Raw genomic sequence first — 25,616 nt, forward strand, 5'->3', positions numbered from 1 at the left:
ATTCTAGGAAAAAGCAGGCTGTGCGGACTCTGCTCCTTGCTCCCTGTGGGGCCCCCAGGAGGCCTGGGCACTCTCCAGATTCCCTTGGTTTCCATACCAGCTCCCGGCTCTGTAGTCCTTATAGAACACTAGTTCAGTCCATCCTGTTCCCAACATCATGTGGACACGCATTCCAAGGGTGATGGGACCAGTACCTGTCTACCCTGCAAGGTCACACTGGTTTTGGGCAGCCGTATGCACATGCCGACTCATGCTGAACACACCATCAACCAGGCCTTTGGAACACAGGAGAGGCCAACCGGGGGGCCTGCCCTCTACTGATGGGCATATTTCATGGAGTGGGGGATGGAGTGGGGGATTGAGTGGGGGATGCCAGGAAGAGGTAGCATGTGATATGTTGCATGGCTGGGCAAGGCTCTGTACTGACCCATTCTGTGTCCCTGTCTGCTCCCTCTCCACCAGGTTCCCACCCCCCAGGGTCCGGTACAGGGCTCACTGTGGTCACAGCACAGGGCAAGGCAGCTGGCCCAACCAGGAGTCCACAGGGGTCTCCAGCCTTAGACCTCACATAAAATGCTGATGACATCAAGGTTTCAACTCCTCCCAGCACCCTGGGGTCCAGGTGACTTGGAATTCCAGCCTGCCAACACTTCCACACTCCTTCCTTGCTGAGCCCCTGCATTCCTCACTCCTTCCTTATCTCCCTGGTAGACCTTCTCCAGGGGCTTTTCTGCATGAGATGCTGTTCTAAGCATAAGGGTTATGGAGAGGTGAGCCAACAGCCCTGTTCTCAGCGAGCCAGTCCTAGGGAGGATGAAACGAATGAGGTGGTGTGGTGGCTGTAGAGTGGCCAATGAGGGTCAGAACCTTGATCTGCCAACCACTGGCTCTTAGCTATCCCAAGCCTGTTTCCCCACCTGCATTGCCCCCTCTCAGGGTGGCTGAGAACTAAAGTGTGATATTCAGGGAAAGCTCAGTCCTCATGGCTGTGGTGGCCATCATGGGTATGACTGAGATAAAAAGGGAGACTTCCTGGAGGGGCCATCTCTCCTGGGCCTTGTGGGGGGTAGGGCAGGGAAAGGCACTAGAGTAAAGATCAGCAAAGGCATGGAGCTTTAGTGTGGACAAGCTGGTAGAGGGGATGGAGGGGATGCAGTGGGGGGCCAGGGCCTTAGCACTGGCTCAGCTGGGGCTCCAAAGCCTGGGGAGGCTCTGTCCTGCCCTGGGACTCAGTTTCCTCATCTTTAGGATGAGGTGTCAGTCTTGTTATAACCTGGGAAGCTCAAGTCTGTGCATTGTAGAAAAGCCTGGAGTGTTTGTTCCTGGGAACTGTGAATTCAGCTTTTCACACTGGAAGCAGGGCTGGGAGGCTGGGCTATGCACATGAATGAGTTCCATTCACAATGGATGGAGCCAGCCCTGTGGCCACCCACCCCATAGCTGGGCCACCGGGCCTGGCCCCGGGCAGCAAAGTGCCAGGTTCCAAGGGCACTGAGAGCAGGACCAGGGCACGGAGGCTGCCTGGCAGCACCATGGTTGGATGGGCCAAAGGGGAAGTTTCATTTGGGGTTGGACCTCAAAACTGGCACCCTTTACGAAGTAACAGCCAAGCCTCTGACCCCTCGGGGCTCCCTCTGTGGTGGAAGCTTGGGGGCACCAAGGTCTGGGAGCTGCCCGTCAGCTGGCGGGGTGTGGTCTGATGGGTGGGGGAGTGCTGACCCACTGAATGGCATGTCCCAGTGGTCAGCCTGGCAGCCACCCTCATTGCAATGCCAACTGCCCCTCCCCCGACCAGGGGAGGCAGGGGAGGCCCAGCATCCTGTACCCTGGGCCTGGTAGGTGGAAGGAGCCTCCAAGACTTCCCCGGCCCATCCTGAGCCCCACTAGGGCTTTGGTGCCCCCAGACTTCGCCAGAGGGAGGAGGGCAAGCGGGCCCCACCCTCAGACCTGTGCCCTGAGTCCCTGGCAGGAAGGAGCGTGGGGTGGGCGGGACCTGTGTTAGACATGTTTGCAGCTGTTGCCCGGGGTGAAGACAGACAGGGTTGTGCCTCGAGAGTAAAATCACTTCAAGGATTATGTCAGTCACCCAGGGAAACAGCTTATTCTTTGTCTCCAAGGAAGTAGGGGGCGGGGGGCAGGTCTTTGGGGGCGAGAGAGGAGTATGTGTATATTTCTCTTCATGTAAAGCTGCAGAGAAGTCTAGGATGGCCTAGGGGTGCTCAGGTGGCCTTGCTGGGTGGCCACGGGAAGCTGGTGGAGGCTGTTTGTGGGGTGCCCCAGCCTAAGGCTCCGGGAGCAAGAGGCCAGGCTGGGCCCAGACTGCAGGTTGCTGGTGGCCCAAAGCCCTTTGCTTCCCCAGCCAGTCCACTGAGGGTCCTCATCCTTCCAGGGTTCAAGTCTCTTTTGGATTCCAGCTTGTCCATGGGGTGCTCAGAGGTACAAAACCCTGGACTGTATCTCCCTGCAGGTAGACAGGGTGGTGGTGGCAAGAAGCAGAGTGCAAGCCCCAGACTGGGCTGGAGGCCTCCTTGAACTGTGCCTTGGGGTGGGGTGGGGGGCAGTTCCCTAGGGGAAGCAGTGGAGGAGGGAGAGGTACTCTGAGGAGCAGGAGACAGGGTAGGATTTGGGTGTGAGAAGGATGCTACGACCAGCAGAGCCTCATCTGGGCTCAGGCCTTGTGCTGTTGTCACAACGTTACGATACCCTGCTCTCCTTTTAGAGCAGCTATGGCCAACAGTGAGGAACTGTGGTCAAGCAGCCTTCTTGGGCTCCAGGACACCCTTTGCCATTCACCTCTGCTGAGAAGCACCTCCTGTCAGCCTACTTCCTGTCCCCTTGTGCCACCACACCCCAGGCAGTGCCTGAGACTTTCTGGGGTTTCCCTGGCTGCTGGGCTGAGTTCACCTTGCCTTGCCTCGCTGGAGACTGGAGATTTGTGGCTGCAAATGCGAGCTGCATCCTGGACCTGTGGACAGATTGCTGTGCTCCAGGGCGGGCCTGCCACTCTCCTTTGAGCTGGAGTTGGGGAGGGGGAAGCACTGTACACACCTGTCTGAATGTGAGGGGCTTGGGACGCATTTGGGAGACAGCAGAAGGGATGGGCAGACAGGCAAAAACCACATAGGGAGCAGCAGTGCTGCTCCTCGGCAGAGGCCCACTGCGGGAGCAGGTGGAGGAGGCCTGAGTCATGTTGGCTTATGCCTGCAGGGACAGGGACAGGATGCTCGGAGCTCCCCAGGCAGCCCCAGCTCAAGGCTGTCGCCTGCTGGAATCTGTGTTTCCCCACTCTCTTCCTCTGCCCCACAGTATGTGTCCCCTCACTGCAAGTGTCTCCCGGAGGGCAGGGCCTGTGTGCTCAGCTCACTCATGCCTGGACAGAAATCACCATAATCCTGTGCAGACAAGAGGGCCGATGTGGTTATGGCCCAGCCACCCACAGGGAGACAGCAGGCAAGGAGTTCTCTGAGTTGCCCTCTGGGCTCACCAGGCTGAGGAGCACCGCAGCCCCTTGGGTCCTTCCAAATGCTGAGCTGCTGAGAGTCTGTCACAGCAGCTGCCGCCCAGGGTGGCTGCTCCCCTCCTGCTGTTGAGCTGAGTACTCAGATGCTCAGCAGACTCACTGCTGTTTCCATGACAACTGAGGAGAAAGCCTCCACCCTCAGAGCCTCACACCGCAACACAGACCAATGGCAGGAGGAGGCTGCTGATCTTGAACTGGGCCAGGCGTCGCTCCACAGGGGCACACAGGCCTGGCCCTGGCTGGCCGGCCTGAGAAATGTTGGCTATAACTACCTCCTTGTTGGGGTGGAGGGGAGGGGAGGGGGTCTGGGAGTTGAGGTGACCCTCAACTGTCCCTTCCTGAGGGACAGGGTAGTGGGCAGTGGAGAAGGGAGGTCCTCCCAGTGACCTGCTCCTGGCTGAAGCACCCCTGGGTGGAGGGGGCCTCCCCATGCAAGAGGAGGTTAGATGCTGGCAGTGTTACTGAGGGACCACTGGATGGTGCCTTGCCCTTGGCAGTGTTAGCCTGTGGCTGTGTTAGCTTCAACTTTTGCCCCTGATGGCTCTGGACCTTGCTTCCTTTGTGTGGAGGGTACCATGGTGCCTGCATGTCCAGCTCCGTTCATCTCAGAAAAGAGGCTATAAGGGGATCTTCCCAATATTCCCATTTTACGGATATAGAAACGGGCTCAGAGGGTTTGCCTGGCCTGCCTAGGCCCAGGTCCTAGGCCTACCACTCCCATCCCAAGGAGAGCCTCAGACAACCACAGCCACCCCTCCACTGCTATTGGTACCCTTCCCACTGCTATTGGCCCCAGGAAAGGGGGACATGTCTGGAGACAGAGCTGGAGACCGGGGTCATTTCCAGACCAATCTGGTTAGCATTTCCCACTTCTTCCTCCCGCAAACCTAAATGCTGCCTTGCCAGACTGGAGAACTGGATTAATGAGGCTAATGAATAGATGAGCCCCTGACTGTCCCTGGAGCCATCTGCAGGGACAGCACAGAAAGGAGAGACACCAAGGCAATGTGGGGGAGCCAGGAAGGACTGTCGCTCACCGTTCACTCCTCCCGGGCATTCAGGGCCTCTGGGGCGAGCAGCATTCTCCCTCAGGACAGCCCCCACTTTCCACTGCTGCCTAGGCCCAGGTCAGCTGCCCATCCTCCAAACCTAGGTCCTCAAGGCCGTGGAGATATGCTGGTCTTGTAGCTGTGGTTAAGCCCTCAGGATGGCCAGGCTGAGAAAGACGGACACAGCGCTGTCCATGCACAGGGACAGCAGCTCCTGCCACTCTCTCCCCTCCATCTGTCACAGCCATGGGGGGCTTCCTCTCCTCTACACCATCCATACTCCCACTCCATGCTTTCCTATCACACTCTGTTCTTGTGGCCCCAGGCCCAGTCCCAGGCCTCCCCAGTGTAGGCCCTGGCTACCCTTGCTCTCTGACCCCTGGTCAGGTGTCCACTCAGATCAGCATCTGACCCCCCTTTTCTCCCTGGCTTATTTCAGCTCTAGGGCTCCCCGGGTGGCATGTGTGGGACAGTCTGGGAGGGTCAGTGGCTGATCCCTTACTGAGGCAGGAAGCAACCCTATAGGGTGGGGGCCTGGGTGCGGGGCTCTCAGACTCCGTTCTGCTTCAACAGGGCTGCCCACCCACTGTTTGACCAGACCCATGGAGGACTGCCTTGGTTCTCCTTGAACTTTGCTCGACAGCCCCGGGTCCAGCTAGCCAGGAGACGGCAGTTACTTTCAGCTCTCATGCAGTGAGTCACAACAGAAATGTGGTCAATAGGCAACAGCGTGAGGAAGCTGGACACCCAGTACCCCCCACTGAGCACCGCTGGCCACAGCACCAAGATGCAGGCCCACCTCCTCCCCGCGGCTTTGGCTGCCCTTCTAGTCCCTTTTCTTTGGACCCCAGTTGGTCACTTGGCTCTACCTTAAGCTCCCACTGAGTGTAGTGCAGACTCCTGCTTCGAGAGAGAAGAGCAAGGGGCAGTCCTGGCTTATGAGAACGGAGCCCCCCTAGGGGAAGGACACATATGACACTAGCTGTCCAGCATCACACCGTGCAAGCTGGAGGACAGGTGGCACAGGGCAGGGGGCATGTCTGGGCTGGGCACTGATGAATGAGCTGACTTCTGCCACCAGAAGTCACCCTAGCTGAGGCTGGGGGAGCAGGTGGCTGTGGCATGCAGAGGACCCCATGCCAGGCTGTGGGCTCTGCCTGCACCCCGTCCCATTGATGGTACCTCCAGACACAACTGGAATCCGTCTACAACTCTCCCTGAAGTGCTCCCCCTTTATCTCTTGCTAGACTGTCTCCGGACTTTCTGCTCTGTGGCTCTCCCCATGACCCTACCACAACCAAGCCTACCCCTTCCAGTTGCTTCTATCGTAGACGGTGATAGGGTGCTTTCCCCCAGCTCCCTGACTCATCCTTCCTCTCCCTGCCTGAGGGCCTCCGCTATGGCTGTGCTGTTCCTTCCCTGGGGTTCTCACAGAGAGGGTCACTCTCCAATGGCCTCCCTGACCCCCCCACTTGAAGCACCCCTAGTCATGACCTTAACTGTCTGTTAATTTGTGACACAGCTTCAAGCGCCATTGGACCTTGTCGTTACTGCTCATCATCTGCTGTGAGCACAGTGCCCTGTCTGTCAGGGGCATTGGTCTCTTCAGCACCCGGCCAGGGCGGTCTGCTGAATGCGGGGTGACGGCAGCAGGGCCAGATGGCGCACGCTGTTGGCGATCGATCGGTGTGACAGCCGTGAATGAGGGGCTCAGGCGGGGTGGGAGGAGCTACTGGCACCAAGGGCCCTGCCCTGCCCTCCTGCACAGGTGCACGGCCCTGGGCCTGGCCCACAGATGGCCTCACCCTGTTCCCAGCCTCCTCCCCAGCCCAGGACGCTGATGGCAGGGGCCACTAAGGATAGCAGGGCCAGGCTTCCCTCCCCAAGACAGGCCTTGCGTGGCCCTGGTCTTTCACTGACAGCTGGCCTGTGTTCTTTCTCACTTGAGCTCTGTTGTTCAGTGGATCAATCCAGCAAAACGGGCTGAAAAGGCATTTGATAAGCAGGAGCTCTTCTGGCTCTCAAATGATCAGCAACTACCTGATCCTGTGTTTTGGTGGATGCAGTCTCAGGTTTTATTTTCCCATTTCCGCCCCCCATGGCTAGCCCCTGGGGGTTTTGCGTAGAGGCGCCAGACCCCAACTCTGCAGGCCGGGGTGGGGGGCCTGCCTGGCTCCTGCTCCTACCTCCTCTCCCCCTACCAGCCTGTGCTGCCACCAGTGGATGAACAGCCCTGAGGCTGCAGGACTCCCTGGCTAGAGTGGAGATTAGCATGTGGCACATAAAGATTAGCAACTCAGGGTGGCACACCTCATGCCCTTGGACAGTCCCAGGTTTTCATGGGGCCCTTGACCTTCCCACCACCTTCTCTCCTTCTTTCTCAGGTCCCTTCTGCCCCAGGCTCCTGCTTGCTGCACGCCTACGCAGGAAGGGAAGGGGACGGGAGGGTTAGGCGTGGCCCATTTTAAAGTGCTCAGCCTTGTAGGCCTCGGGCCAGCAACAGATGGGGCATCTCTGCAGTGGGGGTATGCTCCAACCAGTGCAGAAGTCAGAGTCACTGCCTGCCTGTCCCCTTGTCCCCCAATCCAGTGACAGTTGCAACGTTCATAGTAACAGCACGGGCTAGGCCTGTCATTTAAACAGCAAAGTCTGTTTAAACAAGATAACAGGCTGTTGGTAAAGCTGAAACTCAGGTCCTAATAGCCTAAACCCTTCTGAACGTGCCAGAGACAGGGGAGAGCTACTTCCTGCCTCGGCCAGTTTAGCTTTGGACCACCTGCCTCTGATGCCTCCCACCAGCTTGGCACCCACCTTCTGTGGGCCATTCTGTTTGCTGGTCCCTGGCTTCCCCATGTGTACATGGAGGGTGACTAGGGGGACCCAAAATAATAGCAAGGGTGGCAGCATCTCAGACCCCCTCTACCCCCCATGGCAGGGTAGAGCCAAGGTCCTCCTCAGAAGGTGATGGAGGGACAGGCTGGGCCACCTGGGGAACTTGTTCTTAGAACATGAATTCCCTCATCTGTATAGTGGGCGGCACACCCTGTGACGATGGGGGGCTTAGAGGTTTACACGCAGGGCCCCATGATGGCGTCTGGGGGTCTAGTCTCTGTCCTCTGCCCTCCTTCGTCTTCCCAACCTGGATGCCAGCCCCTGGAGAGGAAGGGCTGAGGCCTGGTTACCACCGACTCTCCCACGGTACCTGGCACAGGGCTGAGAGCCAGGGCACCTCAATACAAGTGTGGTCACTCCAGCTCAGCTTCCACTTGTGGCCAGCCACGGCCCACACAGCCATCTGAGCTCTGAGCTGATGCTGTGCCCCAGCCCTATGGACTGCCTGGACTCCTCAGGAGCTGTGCAAGGGACAAGGGGCCTGGACTTGGGGAGCCCAGGCCACACAACACCCCTGGGGTCCCAGCTGACTAAGCTCTCCCCCCAGGAGTCTGAGTTGGCCAACCAGGACACCAGCACCCCAAGTACACACCTCGCTTGGTTTTGCTTTCTGGTTTTACTGCACCTGAGAATCAATGATGTATAGGATCTTAGAGATGGAAAGGACTATCCCACTCCTACAAGCATCTGCACAGCCCTGGGGAGGCAGAGCCCTGGGGTTAGTGCCACATGGGTGGGGGAGCATCCTGTCACTTGAGAAGGTAGCTTAGGTATTTGGGGCAGCAAATTCTCAGGACAACATGGAAGCATCTGCTTTGAAAGGCCCTGGAGCTCCCATATTCTGCTCCCCCAATTCATGTCCAGGCCCAGAGAGGGCAGGTGCCCCTGGGCCACCCAGCAGGCCACTGGCAGTGTTGGATGGAGTCTAGGCTGTGGCCCCGCCTGCCCTCACCTTAAGCCCCACCCACAATCCACCGCCTCAGGGAGGAATGCTTCTCTCAGAGCCTCAATCAGTTTCTGCTTCTGCTGAAATGAGAACTGTTTCCTATTTGTTTTTATGTTAAAACTTGCCAGCTTGATCCAAGTCCCCCTGCTGTCAGTCACTGACGGGAAATTAGCAAACAGCAGGACACAGGTGCATGCAGACTGGAAGCTGGAAGCTGGCAACACAGATTACAGGCCTGGCCCGGGACTTGCAGACCATCACTGTCACCAAGGGAGGAAATGGTGGTGCAAAAAACTCTCCATATTTTCAGCTCCAGGGAACCCCCCTCCCCCCCAAGAACCCACTAGCCTGACCCTGTTCAGCAAGGAGCATGCTTCTGTATTCCTGGGCACAGCCCTGGGCAACACCTCCAGGAGCAAAGGCTGCTGAAAGCGGTGGCAGCCAGTTCTTTCAGGGACATGGGAAGCTGGGGACAGGGAGGGCAGAGCTATCTTAATGACGAACCTTTGTCTACGGGCCGTTAGTGCCCTGACCCTCGCTTTTCCATCTGCAGGCGGCGAAGGAGGCTAGTGCAATCTTCTGGGGTGTCATCTCCAGTGAGAATCTGATCAGTGGCAGAACCTCTCCCAAGGACTGCCATGTGCATATTGGTGCAGCCACACAATAGGGACATGATTTAGGGAATTCTGCACGCCGTGGGACGCCCCATGGATCCCAGGCACTGCCACGACAGGGACCTCCAGCCTGGGAGTGGCTGTTGCTGGCCCAGTGCCAATCACTGCATTTGCCCAAGGTGGTGGTGCTGGCTTTATCCTGCCCAGGATGCTGGTACTGTCATCGACACACCCCATACCTTGCTAGGTTCTCAGCAGCAGACAGTGCTTTCCTGGTGCTCGCTCTGGCCAGCTCTGTCCCAGCCTCTCAGCCTATTCACAGGCAGGGCTGGGAGGTGAGACAAAGTGGGAAGGGCCCCATTTCTGGCCTCAAGCCCTTGTCTTCACTTGGGAGAAAGCCTTGGGCTTCAGGATGTGCAGCTCAGGAGTCACTGCCTCCTGCGTGGGCCCCCAAACACCTTGACCACCTCTTCCTGTCCCCACCTGGTTCACTAGGGCTGTGCCAGTGCATCATCCCAGATAGGCAGTGTTGGGGGAGAGCATGGGGTGGTTCAGGGTGATGCCCAGGCTGGGCCACAAGTGGGCAGGACACTCTGGGTTGTAGGACTACAGAGCCCCAGCAGCTATGCCTGCAGACAGAGTGCTAGGTGGGAGCAGGAACAAGATTTGGGGGGAGGGTGTGCCAGAGGCCAGCTGATCAGTCATGGCCTCACTGCCTACAGGCTGGACTCACACAGTGGGACAGCCCCGAGGATCACTAGGCCTCCAACCTCCACAGGTTCCTTGCTGGCCAGAAGAGACCTCCTGCCCTCCCCACACCACTGTAGCTGGGGGACTAGAATGCCTCCTGGGAGGAACAGGTCCTGGCCCAGGCCTGGCAGTGCCACAGTGCCTTTGCTCTGAGAGCCCCATGCCAGGTCCCCTGGTCAGCTGGGCTACAAAAAACCAGTGTGTCTGAGTGTCAGAGCAGACCGTGAGAGCCCTGTCCAGCACTGCCTGTGCTCCATGATGTCACATCATAGCCTGCGGGGCACTTACAGCCTGGCCCTGCGAGGCATGTGTGGGACTGGGGCGGGGGGTGCAGTAGGCAGTATGGCTATCGTAGGTTCCCTGGGGAACAGATCACCCTGGGGAATCAGTCTCAGCTTAGGCCAGGCATGGCCCCAGCCTGCTCTGTGGTAGGCTGACCTTGGCCTTGGGGGACCTTAGCTGTGTGCAGGCTCAGCCCACATGCTAGTCCAGGGGGAGCTCATGGCTATCTCCTGTGAGAGGAAAATGAAATGGCAGGAGGGTACCACACTCCTCTTAGGCTTGTGCTGACTCCCGTACCACCTTCCCTGTCACCCACACCAGGCAGGGTCACAGGGGAGGCCATGGGGTCTGGGAGAGGTTCCCCGTCCTACTGATCCGCCCTGGGTCTAAACTCCCAACACCTGTATTCTCTTCCATCAGAGCACTAGCCCCACAGTTCCAGGCCCTGTGGGCACCAAGCACAGGCACAGGTAAAGGCAGAGATGATCAAAACCATGTCTTGTCCTTGAGCTGAGGGACTGCCCCACTTTACAGATGAGGAAGCCAAGACTGGATCCGATCGTCCATGCGGAGGCTGCACAGGACCAGGGGTCCCATGTGGCCAGGTACTGCTCCCTCTCGTCACCTGGGGTCCTGTCCTTGGGCAGTCAAGGCTGAAAGAGGAGCCACAGGGGGTGTGCCAGGGAGCCCGATGGATACTGAATAAAGAGCATTGGAGTAGAAGTCTCCCCTTAGTGCCTTTCCTGCTGGCCCAGGAGTGGGAAGCCATCCAAGACTAAAGGTTGCCTTGGTCAGCCCAGGGCCTTTGGCTGACTGTGATTTTATTAACGAAATTAGAGAAAGCACATGAGCCAGGTGAGATGCCTCACCTGTGGGTGAGGAAGGCAGGATTAGGGGGAGCTGTAGCCTTGGCTCCCAGGCCAGCCAGAGCTTGATTTCAGGGCCTGAGGACACGTGTCCAGTCGGGAGCCATGCACAGGGAGTAAGGGTGCGTTACGCTCTGCTCTGTCCTCAGTGTCCCCCTCAGATGCCCATAGCCCGCCCCTCCCCCAGTTGATGGTTACTCTAATCTTCCCAGAAACACTAGACCGTCAGAGCCAGTGGGGCCTCGGGTACCCTATCGATGGGCAAAGAGGAGTGCCACCTGGAACTGGTTAGCACAGGCCCATTTCTGGTGTTATTCAGGGCAGTTGTGGGACTCCCCTGGATGGCAGACCTCCAATGTCCCCATCTATGCCACTTAATGAAGGTCCCCAAGTCAGCTTGGCCCCCCACTGCTCTTAGTCTCCTCCCTACACTCTGTTCTTGGTAAGTGGACAAGCTGTTTTTCAGTTCTCGGATTATAGAAATCCCTTAAAACAATAATAACCTGTATCTTAAAACCCAGGCCTGTTTTGATGCGTGCGTAAAGAACTAAAGTGCAGGGGAAATTAACTACCCCACTGGCTGGGTGGCTGGGTGGGATGGAGGCTGGCAAGTTCCACTCTGCAGCTCCCAGTGAGCACAGAATGGAGATGTTCTGCGTCAGTGGAAGGGGCACCCTCTAGAGCAGATCAGGTGGCAGAGGGGGAGGTACACAGATGGCAGGAGACACAGCTGCCCCAGCGAACCCCAGTTCTGCTGTCCCCAGGTATGCAGGCACCAATGTCCACCATAGCCTGACGAGGATAGGATGCAGCTCCTGGAATCCTGCCCCTTCGGCAGGGCAGCTGGGGCCCTAGCTTTCCACACCCCGTCCCCCGAGAGCCCCTTGGTCCTGCCTTTGCTGGCTGCTCCAGTGCCCAGAGCCAGGCTGGATTCTGCAAGGTCAATGAGCACAGATCATTACTCCCACCTACATCCTAATCTACTCAGGCCCCTGATACCTGGGCCCCCCCCCCTTCTCTCCTGCAACTTGGTCTCCGGGGCAGAGCATGCCCTCCCAGACAGCTGCTTCACAGGGGTGCCTTGAAGCCGGCCAGAGAGCACGGGGCCAGTGGGTGCTGGCAGAGCCACCCCAGCCCTTTGGGGCTATGTGAGGCCTAGCTCATCTGACGATACGGGAGGAGGAGACATAATCATTTCTGTGCCTAGATGGTGAGCTCGCTGCACACAGGAGGTGTGTGAGAAATGCTTCCTGAATGAGTACCCTAAGGGCCTGTCCTCTCAGGTGGAGAAGAACACAGGACGGGCCCGAGCTTGAGCAGATGGTCTCATGTTAGTCTGCTAACGTGCTGACAGAGAGAAAGCAAAACTACCCAGCTCTGAGTCTGCTTCCCTGTGTAGAAAGGCTTCTCATAAATCTGCTTGGGGAGAGTGGGAGGGGGGACCCAGGATGAGTGTGGAGCCACTCTGGCCAATCACTGTTCTCTAATGGGATGAACGTGAACAGAAAATCACACCTGCGGTCACAGGGCCAGAGCAGGGAACTGCTGAATCTGAGAAAGAGGGACACTGCTCAGCTCTCCAGAAAGATGCAGGCAGCGAATGCTGTAACTCACCTCTCAGTGAGCCTGCCCCGGCACAGGCCCTCCTGGCTAGGGTTTGGGGTCACTGGCTGCAGTAGGGTGCCGAATGTTTAACAGCCAGCCAGGAGGGGGCTGATTTGTAGCATTTGCCAATTTCTGTCATGTGAATACTCTCTCCTGGATGAGTTTAAGCCACCAACACGATGGCGACCAGCTCAGAGTTTCTAAAACTCGAAAACCTGGCACTTGGGAGCTGGTACCCGCCAGCTCCAGCCCTCCAGCCGGCTGGCGGCTGGTGTGCAGACAGGGATGCTCTGCCGCTGCTAACCTGGCTTTCAGCAACCCTGTAGGCAGGTGGGGGGCCGGCTCTGTCAGCACAGTGCAGAGAGCACCTTCCTGCTCCCCTCCCCGCAGGCTTGTCAGCGCTAGGGCAAGAGGCCGACCCCAGCTTGTCTCTGAGGGAGGCCCACACTGGAGCCCGAGCTGGTTGACTTCCTGTTTGGGGAGGGCCACCAGGCTCAGAGATCTGAGGAACACTATGGACATCCCCATGCAGATTCTGCCAAAGCGCGTGGCAAAGTCTGTTGTGGGGGAAGAGGCGAGCGACGGGGATGATGTCCCAGCTGTGCTTAGTGACAGCCTGTGCCTGGGGGGGAAGGGAACTCTAGTGATACAGCAGGAGGTGACTACCATGGAAGGGTGGCTGAGATGCTCCAGACAGTGCTGGGTCCACAGGATGAGGAGGTAGGGCTAAACGGAAAGGCAGTATTAGGATCCTGAAGCTCCCCTATGCAGTGTGGAGCAGGAATGGAAGGGCTGGTCACACTGAGCAGCAGGTGGGCCTGAGCCCAGAGCATGGCCTCATCCTTCTGTTTGGCAGATATCTGATGGAGGACTTACTCAGGGCAAGGAGTTAAGCATAGAGGTAGACAGGAAATGGGAGCCCTTGGAAGCTTCCAGTGCAACAGGGAAGGCGGAACAGAGGAAACTGCTATTGACAATGGCCTCAGTGGCCTCACGTCTCCCTGGGAAGAGAGGGAAGAAGGTCTCAGCCAGAGGAACTGAACTATCAGTTGGCAAGTGCTAGGGGTCACATCTAGGCATCAGGCTGTGCTGTGGGGGAGTGACGGCTGATGGCCACTGCCTTCTCCGCCCTGTCTCCACTCTGCCCTTGCTTATCACAGGCTGGAGCCGACACCGCATGGGAATTCACACCAAGCCCAGGGCCCTGGGGGAGTGAGTACCCATTGCCACTGGCCACTCACTGAGTCGGAGCAATGGGCTCACAGCCAGGGTCCGTTGAGGTGAGAACCAGGTGGCCTTCGCCCTGTTAGTGCTAGGAGAAGGGCTGGGCCACAGAGCAAAGGACCTTGGATGGGCGCAGGGCCTGAGGAGCCCACATGGAGTTGGGGGGCGGGGACTGTTCACAAGTACCGACAGCACCTCTGAGCTGACAGCAACCCGTTTGTGAGTACATGTGTGCCCTCCTCCTTGCAGCCAACCACAGAGAGAAAGAGTTGGTCTACACTGTAAAGGGGATGCCGCTGGGGAAAGTATGTGGCCAGCCGAGCCCCGTGCCCGCCTGTACCTGCACCGTCATGGCCTGACCCTCTTAATGCCTTTGCCTCAGCAGAGCAGCTCAGAACTGTGCCTGGGACTGTCCATTCCAAGGACCGCTGGCCCCTCTGCCGGCCAGGGCCTGCCTCCGGGGTCTGGTCCAGGAGGTTCCTGATATCCCAGGATCATCTGCGATTTGCAGAGGTTGCAACAAACTGGATGTGGCCCTGGCACACCATGAGATCGGAAGGAGAGACTCAGGGAGACCCGTGCTGTGGTGGGGGGCATGTGGGGGGAAAGCTGGCGGCCTCTATGTGGGTCGATGGCATGCCTTCCCGGCACAGACCCAAGTCCCCATGGCACAGTTCCTGGATCTATGCCCTCGACTGGGTCAGGAGCAGGAGGCAGAGTGGGGGTGTACTCTGCTTGGACTGCCTGTGGTCCTGCCACTGATGGGGTGTGGGGGGGCGGTGCCAACCCTGACTCAAGTCCCCTGAGCCCAAGGAGGGGAAGGCAGTCCACCCCATAAGGCTCTCCCCGGAGCACCCCTGTACCTACAGGATGTGGGAGAATCCCTGAGGGAGCAGTGCCAGCTCCCCATCCCCTGAGAGCCAGATTCAGGCCTGGGACACACATATCTCTAGGACACACACATGATCTCTAGGCCCCATTTTCCCCATTTGCAAAGCTGGCTGGTTAGGACACTAAAGGACAAAACTAAGCTGGGGTATCACCCACATCTGGTTGTTGCCCATTCTAATCACCTCCTTTGGCCTAGCTCTGTGATCACCAGCTCTGCTAACCATAGATAAAAGCCTGTCTTACTGCAATCCACTGTATCACCTTCAACATGTCATTTCATGACACCACGCCACCACCAAGCTCCCTTTAGGGCTGAATGACAAAGCAGTGCTAGGGTACGGGGACAGTTTGTAGGACAGCCTTGAGCAGCCCCCTCCTCTGAGGCACACTGCACATGACCCCCACTTAGGGCCCGGCCCTTTCAGGGGCTTCCCAGAAGGGCTGAGTGTCCCAGCAGGTGCATACCCAGAAGATGGCCCTGACCTCTGGCTCTTCCCCTGCCTGCATGCTTCCTGCCCAGTCCAGTTTGCTAAGCACCACTGTGTGCTAGCCCTGTGCCCACAGCACATGCCATAGAGACTAGGAGGATGATGGAGCTTTGGGCCTGGCCTCACGGGGTGGGGGGGCTGGGACCTGTACTGAGGTCAGCTCCCCTGGGAGCTGAGAGTCCCAGGATGAGGAGGGGCCACTGCCCAGGGCTGAGCAGAGGTTACAATCACAGTCTGGAGTCTGGTTATGTAGCACCTGCCAGCTGCAGAACTTGACGCCCTAAGGGGCGGGTCCTTGTGTCCTACCCATAATCCCAGGGACCCTCCTCAACACATGTCAGTCAGGTATCTGTTGGATAAGCAGTGGGGACACCGTGCCTCCCCTAGAGCCTTGCTGTGGCCCAGGCCACACCTAGCTGTGGCCACAGTTGATCCTGCATGAAAGCAAAGCAGGGGACACCCCTGGGAACTGCCAGGTTCTGAAGGAGGGGGCAGGTGTCCCAGGACAGCATAAAGTTTGTAGAAATGATACCACAACCGTGCAGCATGTTTGCCCGCCCCCCAAACCTAGCTCCTTGTGCTGTCGGGAAAGTTGGGTTCACCTCAGTGTCTGGCCTCTAGTCCAGGCCTTGCATCTGCAGAGCAGGTACACAGCAGGTACACAACAGGCCCCTTACAGGGGCGGGAACACCAACAGCTCCACCAGAAAATGGGCAACTAGTGAGCTCCCTGTGGGTTTTCATGTAAGAACACTTTGATACTTTATACTTGGACCTTTTCATCTGTCTTTTCTGAAGAATCTTCTACCTTTAAGCAGCTGCAGAGTCCACTAGCAGATCTGCAGGGGTAGAGGTTGGGGGGCAGGTGCCCACCCTCCTGTGCCTCCCAGGGGTTTGCAGCAGGGTGCTGGGGCCCCACCTGGTGGGGTACTAAAGGGGCGGGGGCAGGGCCTGGGGCACACAGCCTCTTGGGACTGTCACAGTGGGATGGGTGGCTAGCCAGTATGCTTCTGTGCCCGAGTGGGGCAGTGGCCGAGTCTCTGAGTTTAAAGCCCTCTCTCTCTTTACTCCTGGAAGAGGCCATGGGACAGGCCCAAAAGGCAGGCAGAGCTGCCAGGAAATGGCATTGCCACAAAAGGTGGGCCAGAGGCAGGGAGTCCTGGCTTGGCCCCAGGCAGCAGGTGTGGCTAAGGGAGGGACCATGACTGTCCTAAGCCTGGGCACCCCCACCTGTCCCCCGACCCGTGACCAGGACAACAGGCACAGCTCCCGCCGCCCCGCAGGATCAGTCAGGTGACCCCTGGGATGTGGTCTAGCCTCCTGTGCTCTCTGAGGGGGCCCCATGGCGGATAGTAGGGGCCCACCACGGACTCTGGAGCCCCTAGGTGCCTGCCGGGGCTGTATGCGGCGATGGGGCCCCAGGCAGGCCCAGGACCCATTAAATCCTTCCAGGATCAGGGCGGGGAATCATTATGAATGCCGGGCATGGCTCCTTGCATCTGCTCATTGCCGTGGTCCATGGACAGCCCAGAATCTGCCTCCCCTGCCCAGGTGCTGTCCTGTGCTTGCTGCAGCCCTCCACGCCCAGGAACCTAGAGATCCTGACGTTACCCCTGGCAACGTGCTGACGCAGATGCCAGCGGGTGGGGGATGGGGGGAGGTGGTGGTGGTGGCTGTGGCTCGTTTGCCAGGCATGGGGGCGGGGGGCTCTGCCAGCCCACTGACAGAGAGAAGATGAGGACTCAAGAGCCGAGAGGGAGAGAAGACCTCTGAGGAGCTATGTCCAGAGTGTAGCACCAGGCCCCCAGGTTCCCTTAGCTTCTGCAAAAAACAGCACGGCTGGTTCTTGGCTACCTTGCCTTTGCTGGGGCCCAGGGACACTTGTGGGCCCTTGCAAAGAAGGCATGGGGGGCAGCCCTGTCCTGTTACCGATGGCTGCATTCGCCTTGGCTGGCAGGAGGAGGGCAGGGACACAGAGAGGCGGGTCGGCGGTGGTGATAGGAGCTGCCTGCAGGCGCCGGCAGAGGCAGGCTCTGCTCTCTGCCTGGCCCGGCTCTCCCCTGGGCGGCCAGCCCACCGTGGCGGCCAGCCGGCTGGAGGAACCACAGGGGCTATTGTCTTTCCTCGGCAGCCTGTTTGTTTTCCATCCTGAGATAGTGCTGGTAGAGCATGAAAGGTCACAACTATTTGGAATCCAGTGAATTTCCAGCCTCGCTTGAGTTTCTCATGAAGAATTTCCTTTCTGGGGAACAAGCACCTCCCCAGGCCTGTGGAGACAAGGGTGGTGGCAGCGGTGGGGTACAGGCCTGGCTTCTAGCCCCTCCCTTTAGAAAATTCCCTGAGCAGCTCTAGAGCCTGGCTGCCTACGGGGGGCAAATATAGGTCTTCCAGAAACCACGCCCCCAGCCAGGCCAGGGGTTGCCATCCCTGCCCAGGGCTGCTAGCCATGTGCCCCCAAGGCACAGGGCCGGGAGTAGGCTAGAGATGTGAGGGCCTGCGTGGGGCTGCCTGTACAGCCATCTGTCCACCCAGCCCATCTGTGCGGCCATTCACCAGCACATGAGTGGGGACCCATACGTAATGACAGGCTGCAATGGAGGGGTGTGCTGGCGCTGGGTCAGGGAAGGCCTTTCAAAGAGGTGACTCCTGAGATGAGACCTGAAGGACTGAGACAGGCAGAGGCAGGGTGGTCACACTCTTAAGGCTGGACACAGTAGAGCATGTCAGTGAAGCAAGCCCACGGAGGCCAAAGCAGAAAGGAGAGAGACGGTGAAGAGGTAGGGGATTGGCCACGTGGAGCCCGTCAGGCCTCAGGCAGGAGAAGGCCTGGCTTTGGACCCATCTTGGAGGACACTTGGGCCACTTCCTAGTTGATAGGCTCAGGGAGCAGAGATGATAGCCAAATCCCTTCATGAGACTCGGGACCAGCTTAGGGCCCAGGCATCCCGCCTCCCACGTCCTGCCATGCCTTTGGGCACAGGCTTGGCCAACAGAGCCTTCCAGCAGACAGTGTGGGAGCCTGGCCCAGTGCTGAAGGAACCTGCCATGCTTGTGCTGAAGATGACAGATGAAGCAGCCCTGAGATCTAGGCCCCGGGAAGACACCAGAGGACAGGCTGTCACCAGCCTCAGGACACAGCAGAAACAGGCAGAAGCCCAGAGTGCTGACCACGGGAGTACCGTGTGGCTGGCAGACCTGCCAGCCAGACCTGTTCTGGGGCCTCACCTGGGCACCTGACCCTGGTCTTGCATCCTGGCCAGGTCAGCCCCAAGCCGTCTGCCCAGAGCAAAGCCTCATCGAAGAGCCCGACTTCGCCCGCCGTCTGGGATGCTTCCTATGCCCAGAACCACACATGGCACTGAAGTGAGCATAGGCAGAAGAATAAGAGGAGCTAGAACCCCTAGAAACTGCATAGTGCTAGGGGCAAGGCCGCCCTGCCCACAGGGAGCTGCAGGCTTGCCCTGCCCCATGGATGCAGTGTCCTCAGTCCAGACCCCTTACCCTGTCACTGCCTGGCACAGCTCTGGAGAGAACCCTGGATGCACACAGGGCAGATGAGGGGAGCCCTGCTTCCTATCTCCACGACTACTTGAAGCTGTTTATTTCCCCTCCTCCAAGAGGCTGGACTTCCTTGGAAACCTGACGAAAGCCAAAGACCCTCTCTCCGTCCAGAAAAGCGCTCAGACACCCAGCACAGTGGCCACAGCCTGCAGCCACCCACAGGCTTTCTTGGGGCTGCAGGCTCAAGACTCCTGGCTGAACCCAAAGAATAAAGCTGCCACCTGCCTTAGAAAAGACTGAGTGAAGGACCAAGCCCCTACCTTGCCATCACCTGGTCCCTTGAACCCTGGAGGCTGACCCTGCCCCCCATTTCCCAGCATGGTGGGTCCCCCACCATGACCATCACCCCAACCCCTGCTAGCCCACCGCCTCCCAAAGCTGCTGGCACCCACAGTCCTACACCACTTACAGCTGCTTGCAGACCCCTGTTTGCTCCCACGCCCCTCACCCCCAGGATCAAAGGCCTCTTAAGGGCAGATTCCAGGTCTCTGCTCAGTGTTCCTGCCTGGCACAAAGCTTCCTTCACAGGGCAGCCTGGGTGGGGCAGCTCAGGCCTCCCCCATGCTATCCAGCTGCTCGGCCCCTACCACCACTCCTGGGCATCCAAGGACACTATGGTGCCTTGTGACCTGGGCCTTCTGGTTGAGGGCTGAGCTTGCATCGTGTGGCCACCCCCTCCTTGCCAGCGGTCTAGCTTCCTTCCCTGCCCAGCAGCTCCCCCTTGAGCCCCCACTGGCTCAGCACCATCCCTCGTTGCCCCTTGGCCCCTCCTTGCACTGCCCCCACTCTCTGGGGCGTCCACCTACCACCTGCCTTTGACCTCCTCCTCCACACAGTAGTCCTTAGACAGGGCTGAGGGCCTGACAGACTCCCTACACCCACCCAACCCCTGGGGATTAAACCTCAGAAACAGTTCTGAACCCTGTCACCACCAGAATCCCAGGATCCAGTTGGGGTTGTGGGGTTGTGGTTGCAGTTCCCAGGACCCAGCACAGTGCCTGGGATTGGTAGAAGTTCTGTGCATTTAGTGAACTGCTACACGGACCGACACCTGAATGCCTGGCCTGGGCCCTGTTCCCACTCCTGTTTGGCAGAGCTGTCAACCTCCCTCCCAGCCTCCGGGCTTACTCCCCTAATGCACCTGACTGCCCCCCAACCTCATGGGAACAAAGCTCCTCACAGGGCCCAGCTTCCCCTTTCTCCTCCTCAGTGAGCCTCCCTGATACCCAGGTGTCCAAGGGCCCCTCCTCTGGGCTCCAAGCAACTTGCCCTTGTAGCTGAGGAGCAGGCCCCACTCAGCAGAGGGCAGCCCTCCATGCCCTGAGTATTTCAGGCATGGGGTATGGGCTTCTTGTGGCACTGACGTCAGGCCACCTGGGTACCTTGGGGTCTCTGAGCCCCTCGTCAGCAGCTGGGTGAGGGCACCCCTACCTGGTGGAGCCTGAGGGTATGGTGATTACTCAGAGGGCATTCAGAGCGCTGAGGGCCTGCCGGGGCCCCGAGGTCAGAGTGGGAACTGTCCCTGCTAGGGTGGCCACTGAGAGAGCTGACAGCAGGCGCTACCCCAAGGTCCTTGAGTGCCCATGATGGCCACCATGCCCCACACCATGCTCCCTGGACAGTTCCTCACCACCATGGCTCCCCCCTCTGACTGCAGCCTCTCCGGCCGTGCTGGCCCATACCCCCAAGCCCACCCACTTCCAAGGAGCCAGCAGTGGCAGCAACAAGTAGAGGAAAAGCCCGCACACTCACCGTCTGGTTGTCCTCGTAGAGCTTCAGGTCATAGCCACTAAGCTCCACACAGAAGATGATGGCTGTGACGCCCTCGAAACAGTGGATCCATTTTTTGCGCTCCGACCTCTGCCCGCCCACATCTACCATCTTGAAGGTGAGCTCCTTGAAGGTGAACTTGTTCTCCACGATGCCCGTGGTCATGTCCCGGGAGCGCAGAATGTCCTCAACGGTGGGGATGTAGTCGGGTGCTGCGATGCGCTCCAGGTCATTCAGGTAGTAGGCGGCGTTGTCTTCCAGGTGGTACTCGCTGGAACGGCCAAAGCAGGCCTGCGCCCCGGGGTCGGCCCACAGCCGCCGCATGACGCCCAGCAGCTCAGGGGTGATCTCGCCCTTGCTCTCGGCGGGGCCTGTGAGCGCAAAGAGCTGGACGGCGTCGTAGGCACGGTCCGGGTTGTGGAAGTCGATCTTGAGGGCGGCCAGGGCACGGATGATGCGCGTCAGCGAGTCGATGGCGTTGTAGATGATGAGGGGCTTGTACTCCTTGCAGGCCTCCAGATTGAAGCCCCCGCTGTGGATGATCTTCATCTGCTTCACAATGGTGCTCTTGCCGGAGTTGCTGGTGCCCAGCAGGAGCAGCTTGATCTCACGGCGCTGCCGCTGGCTCTCTGAGCGCAGATGGCGGTCAATTCTCCGGGACCGCCGCGCTGCCTCTTTCTCCTCTGAGCTTTGCCGACATCCCATGGTCCGGCAGCGGCGGGCCCAGATACAGAGCACGGGACGGGGTGCCTCTCCCTGTCGCCACCAAGCAGGGGACGCTGAGATGTGAGCCGGGTGTGCCCGGCGGATGGAACCCTGCTGCCCTCGAGGTGCTCAGCGTGCGTGGGGGGGCGAGGCCATGCCACACTGCAGCCCCTGCCCCAGCACCTCTTCTCCAGCTGGCATGGTGATCGCCTGGGGGGAGGAGGTGGCCGGGCCCTCCCTCTAGGGCCACTCCACCTGCCCAGGCCACCGTGGGACCCGATGGGCTGCAGTCATTCCCTGTCCTCCCGGCGGTGGGAAGCTGTACTCTAGCGTCTGCCTAGGCTGCTGCCGTCGGGCTGCCGGTTGCTGCGGCGGGGCTGCTAAGCGTGGCTGCAAGGCCAGCCACCAGTGCCGCGGGCGCTCCCTGCGGCCCCCCTGCCTTGGGCATCCGCCCTTTACCTGCCAACACAGAGAAGAGGGTGAGCCTCCTCCCACCACAGGCCTGGTGGTAAAGGGAGACCTCGGACCTTGTCGGGAAGCAGCCCAGAGAACAGTGAATCAAACCCCCTCCCTTCTTTGGACCTCTGCTGAGTTGTGCCCAAACCCACAGCGAAACAAATGTGCCTGGGAGCCATGCCCCGTACCAGTGTGCCTGGAGCCTGGTGCTTGAGGAAAGCGTGCCCAGAGCCATACAAGGACTTTAACCTTAGGGTTTTCGGAGTGAGGGAGTGAGCCTGGGGCCCTGCCGCTCCTTCCTGCCCACTGGACCCGGCCAACCTCACCCTCTCATAGCCTCAGTCTCTGGGTCTGGTGGTGGTTAGGATTCAATACGACGATCCTACTGTGATGTCCTCCCCCCACCTCCCTCACTCTCTCCTGTAGCTGCAGGGGCTGTACCCACATGGGCCACAGCATCAATGGGGCTCAACTCCTCCTTGGTTTATGGTGGGGTCCCATGCCAGGGTAACTGGGTAATCGCCCTCAGCACCTCTCATGGGAGCTGGGTCATTCCTGCTGTCTTTCAGGGCAGGACATTCACAAGGAGAAGGCTGGCCAGGGCTGGTGTAAGCAGATAGGCAAGGAGCAGAGCAAGGCAGAGGCCCTGGACTGGGAGCCCACAGGGTGGACAGAAGCCTTGCTCTTGGTGGGTGAGGTAGCAGTGCGGGAGGGGAGGGGAGGCATGGGCAGGGTGGGCTGAGTTGGGGTAGCAGGGGCTACAGAGTGCAGGGCAGCAGCCAGGTGTGGGAGGCAAGCCAGGACAGTATATCTGAGGGCACTGGGAATCGCTGAGTCCAAGACAAGGCAAGGGGGCAGTCCACAGGCTCTGAGGTCCCAGGCTGTGTCTTTCATGTCTGTGCTCCCACACTGATGGTCAATAAGGAACAGCTGTGCTCACACCCTGGGCAGGGTGTCAGCACCTCAGCACCCAGCTCTCAGCTGCAAGCTCTTCCCAGGCCTCTCCCAATGACCTATGAGCCGCTGGGCCAGGGCCCTCCCCACCAGGGCAGACCCAGAGCTCAGGCTCTGCCCCCACCTGGCAGCCTGCCCCACACAACTCTTGCCTCTTTCCTGCAACCTCTGCCCTGGCCTGGCTGTCTCTGGCAGCCTCCTCATTCTGCTGTAGCCAGCCTTCACCCCTCCCCTCTAAAGCCCCCACCTGCCTCATGGCAGGCCTTGGATGGGAAGGACCCAAGGCCAACAGACCCTGAGAGCCAGGGGCCTCATCTCGTTTCCTCAACCGTCCATGCTCCCAGATGGCCTCTGTGCCTGTCAGGCCCAGCAGTTCTGCTCTGAAGCAGGCCCTGAGGCCTGTTCTTTCCCTGGACCCACCTGCCTCCATGGCCAGGGGGCCGGCAAGCACCTCTCATGCTACCTTTCCCCCTCAGTCGAACCTTCATGTGCACCCAGTGCTTCCAGGATGATGAGTCTCATCCCAGCTGCGTGGCCTGTGCACTTGACTCCACATTACAGAACCTGCCCTCACCAGTCTCGAGCATCTCTTAGGGGTAGAGCATTCAGTGCAGGGCCTGGAACCCAGCCAGGGGCAGCCAGTACCCCAGTGTCCTCATCACCTGTGACTGTCCCTTAGAACCAAGCATGGCCTGATTGCTCAGCCCTCGTCCCCTGGGGCCTGGGAGCCGTGCAGTATCCTGCACACCACAGGCATGCAGTGAGCACAGGTGGGAGAGAGGCTTAGGCATGAAGAAGCTGAGGAACTCTGCCCTTTATCCACAGTCCCACTAGACCGTGGGTGGGGGACATGCCCGCCATGTACCTGCCATGTGAGCAGAGGTCAGGGAAGGAATTCAAGCAGCAGTGAGTTCTAGGTTGTGAGATCACAAGGGTCTTTTTATTTTTTCTTCCTCTTCTTTGCATTTTACCCTATTTCGTATCTTCTTGAATGAACTTCTATTCTAAGAGAGGTTTGTAAACAAGTATCAGGGCATTAACAAGGCCCTGTCTCTCATGCCACCCATGCTTGCCTCTCTCCATCCTGGACTATGAGAGTGTGGAACAGGGACCCGGTGGCTGCTCCCTGGGTCCTGCTGATGAGCCGGCAGGCCCTCAGGTGTAGAAAGGAGTCCAAAGTCCCGCAGCTGCCCAGGGCGCCTGGGGACACCCCTGCCAGTGCCCTCCCTCCTGAAGGCAAGGCCAGCCGTGCTGGTGGTGCCCCATGTTGTCATTATTGTTTTCCTTAATTTGTGTTTGAGAATCTGAGGTATACTCAGGCCCCAAGTGGCCAGTTCTCCCTGGGCTGGTCAGTGATAGGGACAAAGGTCACACCTGAAATGGTAGGTTCCTACCACTATTCACTGCCACCTAGACAAGCAGCAACCAGGCACCAAGTCTACATGCCTCGAGGCACCCTGCAGTGACCTAACTCTTAGGAAATGGTCTAGCCCAAAGAGGTGACACGGCCTGGGGTTGTGCTGGAAAGTCCCCTGCCTCCATGTGGAGTTACACCCAACTGGACCAAAACATCGGCCACATCCTCCCAGTGCCATGCATGATGGCCCTGTGGCCAGATTCTTCTCAAACCCAAATCCCTCCCCTTGCAGCTTGGGCCTGAGGAGCCTGCCAAGCTGAGCACAGGGCTGTTCTCTGTAGGGCTGTCTCGGCCAGCTGGGGCTGCTGCTCCTCAGTGGCCCCTTGCCTTGCTCCTGTACTGGAACCCCACCTGATCTTCACAGGTCAGCTCACGAGTGCCTGCCACCCCACCAGCAGGGCACCCTGTCCCCACCTGTGGCCTGTGCCTCTCTCCTCTGTGCCCTTCCTTTCTCTGGTTTCTCCTGCCAGGCTGGGGTTTCCTTAGAACAATGGTGATGCCCTTACTGAACACCAAATACAAAAATTAACTTAAAATGGATCAAATACTTAAATGTAAGACCAAAACTATAGCAATCTGAGGAGAAAGCATAGGTCAAGAGCTGCATTGCATTGCATTTGACGATGGTCTCTTGGATATGACACCAAAGGTCATAGACATCAAAAGGAAAAAGAGACAAACTGGACTGCATAAAAATTACAAAATTTTGTTCAAAAAAGGCACTATCAACAGGTAAAAAGGCAAATACAGCCTGGAAGCAAATACCTGCAAATAAAAAATAAAGGGTTAATATCTATAATATACAGAGAAGTAAACCTCAGTAGCAGAACAAGTGCCCTGACTGGAAATTGGGTGAAGGACTTGAACGCACATTTCTACGAAGAAGATAAACACATGGCCAGTAAGCGCATGAAAAGATGCTCGGTAGCACTGAATGTCAGGGCAGTGAAGATCAAAACCACAGTAAGACACCACCACGCACCCAGAAGGATGAGTACTATATTTTTGAAACAACAACAACAAGAAAAGGATGAACAGAAATTGGCTCCCTTATGTACTGTTGGTAGAAATACAAAGTGGTACAGCTGCTACGGAAAACAGGAGGGTGGTTCTTCCTCAAAAAACCTAAAAATAGAATTACCAGCAATTCCACTTCGGGTATACACCCAAGAGAATGGAAATCAGGGTCTTGGAGAGATTTCTGTACACCTGTGTTCACAGCAGCACTAACTGCGACAGCTAAGAGGTGGCAGCAACCCCAGCGCCAGCTGACAGATGAGTGGACACGTAAAGCACACCCACAAAGGAATATTATTCAGCCTTAAAAAGGAAGGACACCTGCTACAAGAGGGATGACCCTTGAGGATTTCACACTCGGTGAAAGAAGCCAGTCACGAAAGGACAAATATTGTGTCATTCCATGTCTAGGAGGTCCTTAGAGTTGTCAAATTCATAGAGACAGATGGTTGCACAGCATTATTAATGTATTTAAAACCATGGAACTGCAAACTTAAAAATGGCTAAAATGGTAAGTATTATATTATGTCTATTTTAACACCAAAAAAAAAAAATGTCTTGTGGGTAAGCTACCCCAAAAATAAAAAGAGCGAGGAGGCCATGTGGTACA

At 58.2% G+C, this 25,616-nt stretch overlaps 2 protein-coding genes across 3 annotated transcripts in view; one reads left to right on the forward strand and one right to left on the reverse strand.

Moving 5' to 3' along the window:
• GNAZ (G protein subunit alpha z) overlaps positions 1-21,264 on the reverse strand; it is a 29,134-nt gene extending 7,870 nt beyond the window's left edge. The window contains exon 1 of the mRNA XM_032876042.1: positions 20,440-21,264. Within this exon, the coding sequence (XP_032731933.1) occupies positions 20,440-21,162 (723 nt within the window). The 5' untranslated portion in view covers positions 21,163-21,264. The remainder of the gene's footprint in view (positions 1-20,439) is intronic.
• RSPH14 (radial spoke head 14 homolog) overlaps positions 1-25,616 on the forward strand; it is a 79,434-nt gene that overhangs the window by 25,582 nt on the left and 28,236 nt on the right. The window lies entirely within an intron of this gene.

This window comes from Lontra canadensis, unplaced genomic scaffold (genome assembly GCF_010015895.1).
Source record: "Lontra canadensis isolate GAN:19392208 unplaced genomic scaffold, GSC_riverotter_1.0 scaffold57, whole genome shotgun sequence".
NCBI lineage: Eukaryota > Metazoa > Chordata > Mammalia > Carnivora > Mustelidae > Lontra > Lontra canadensis.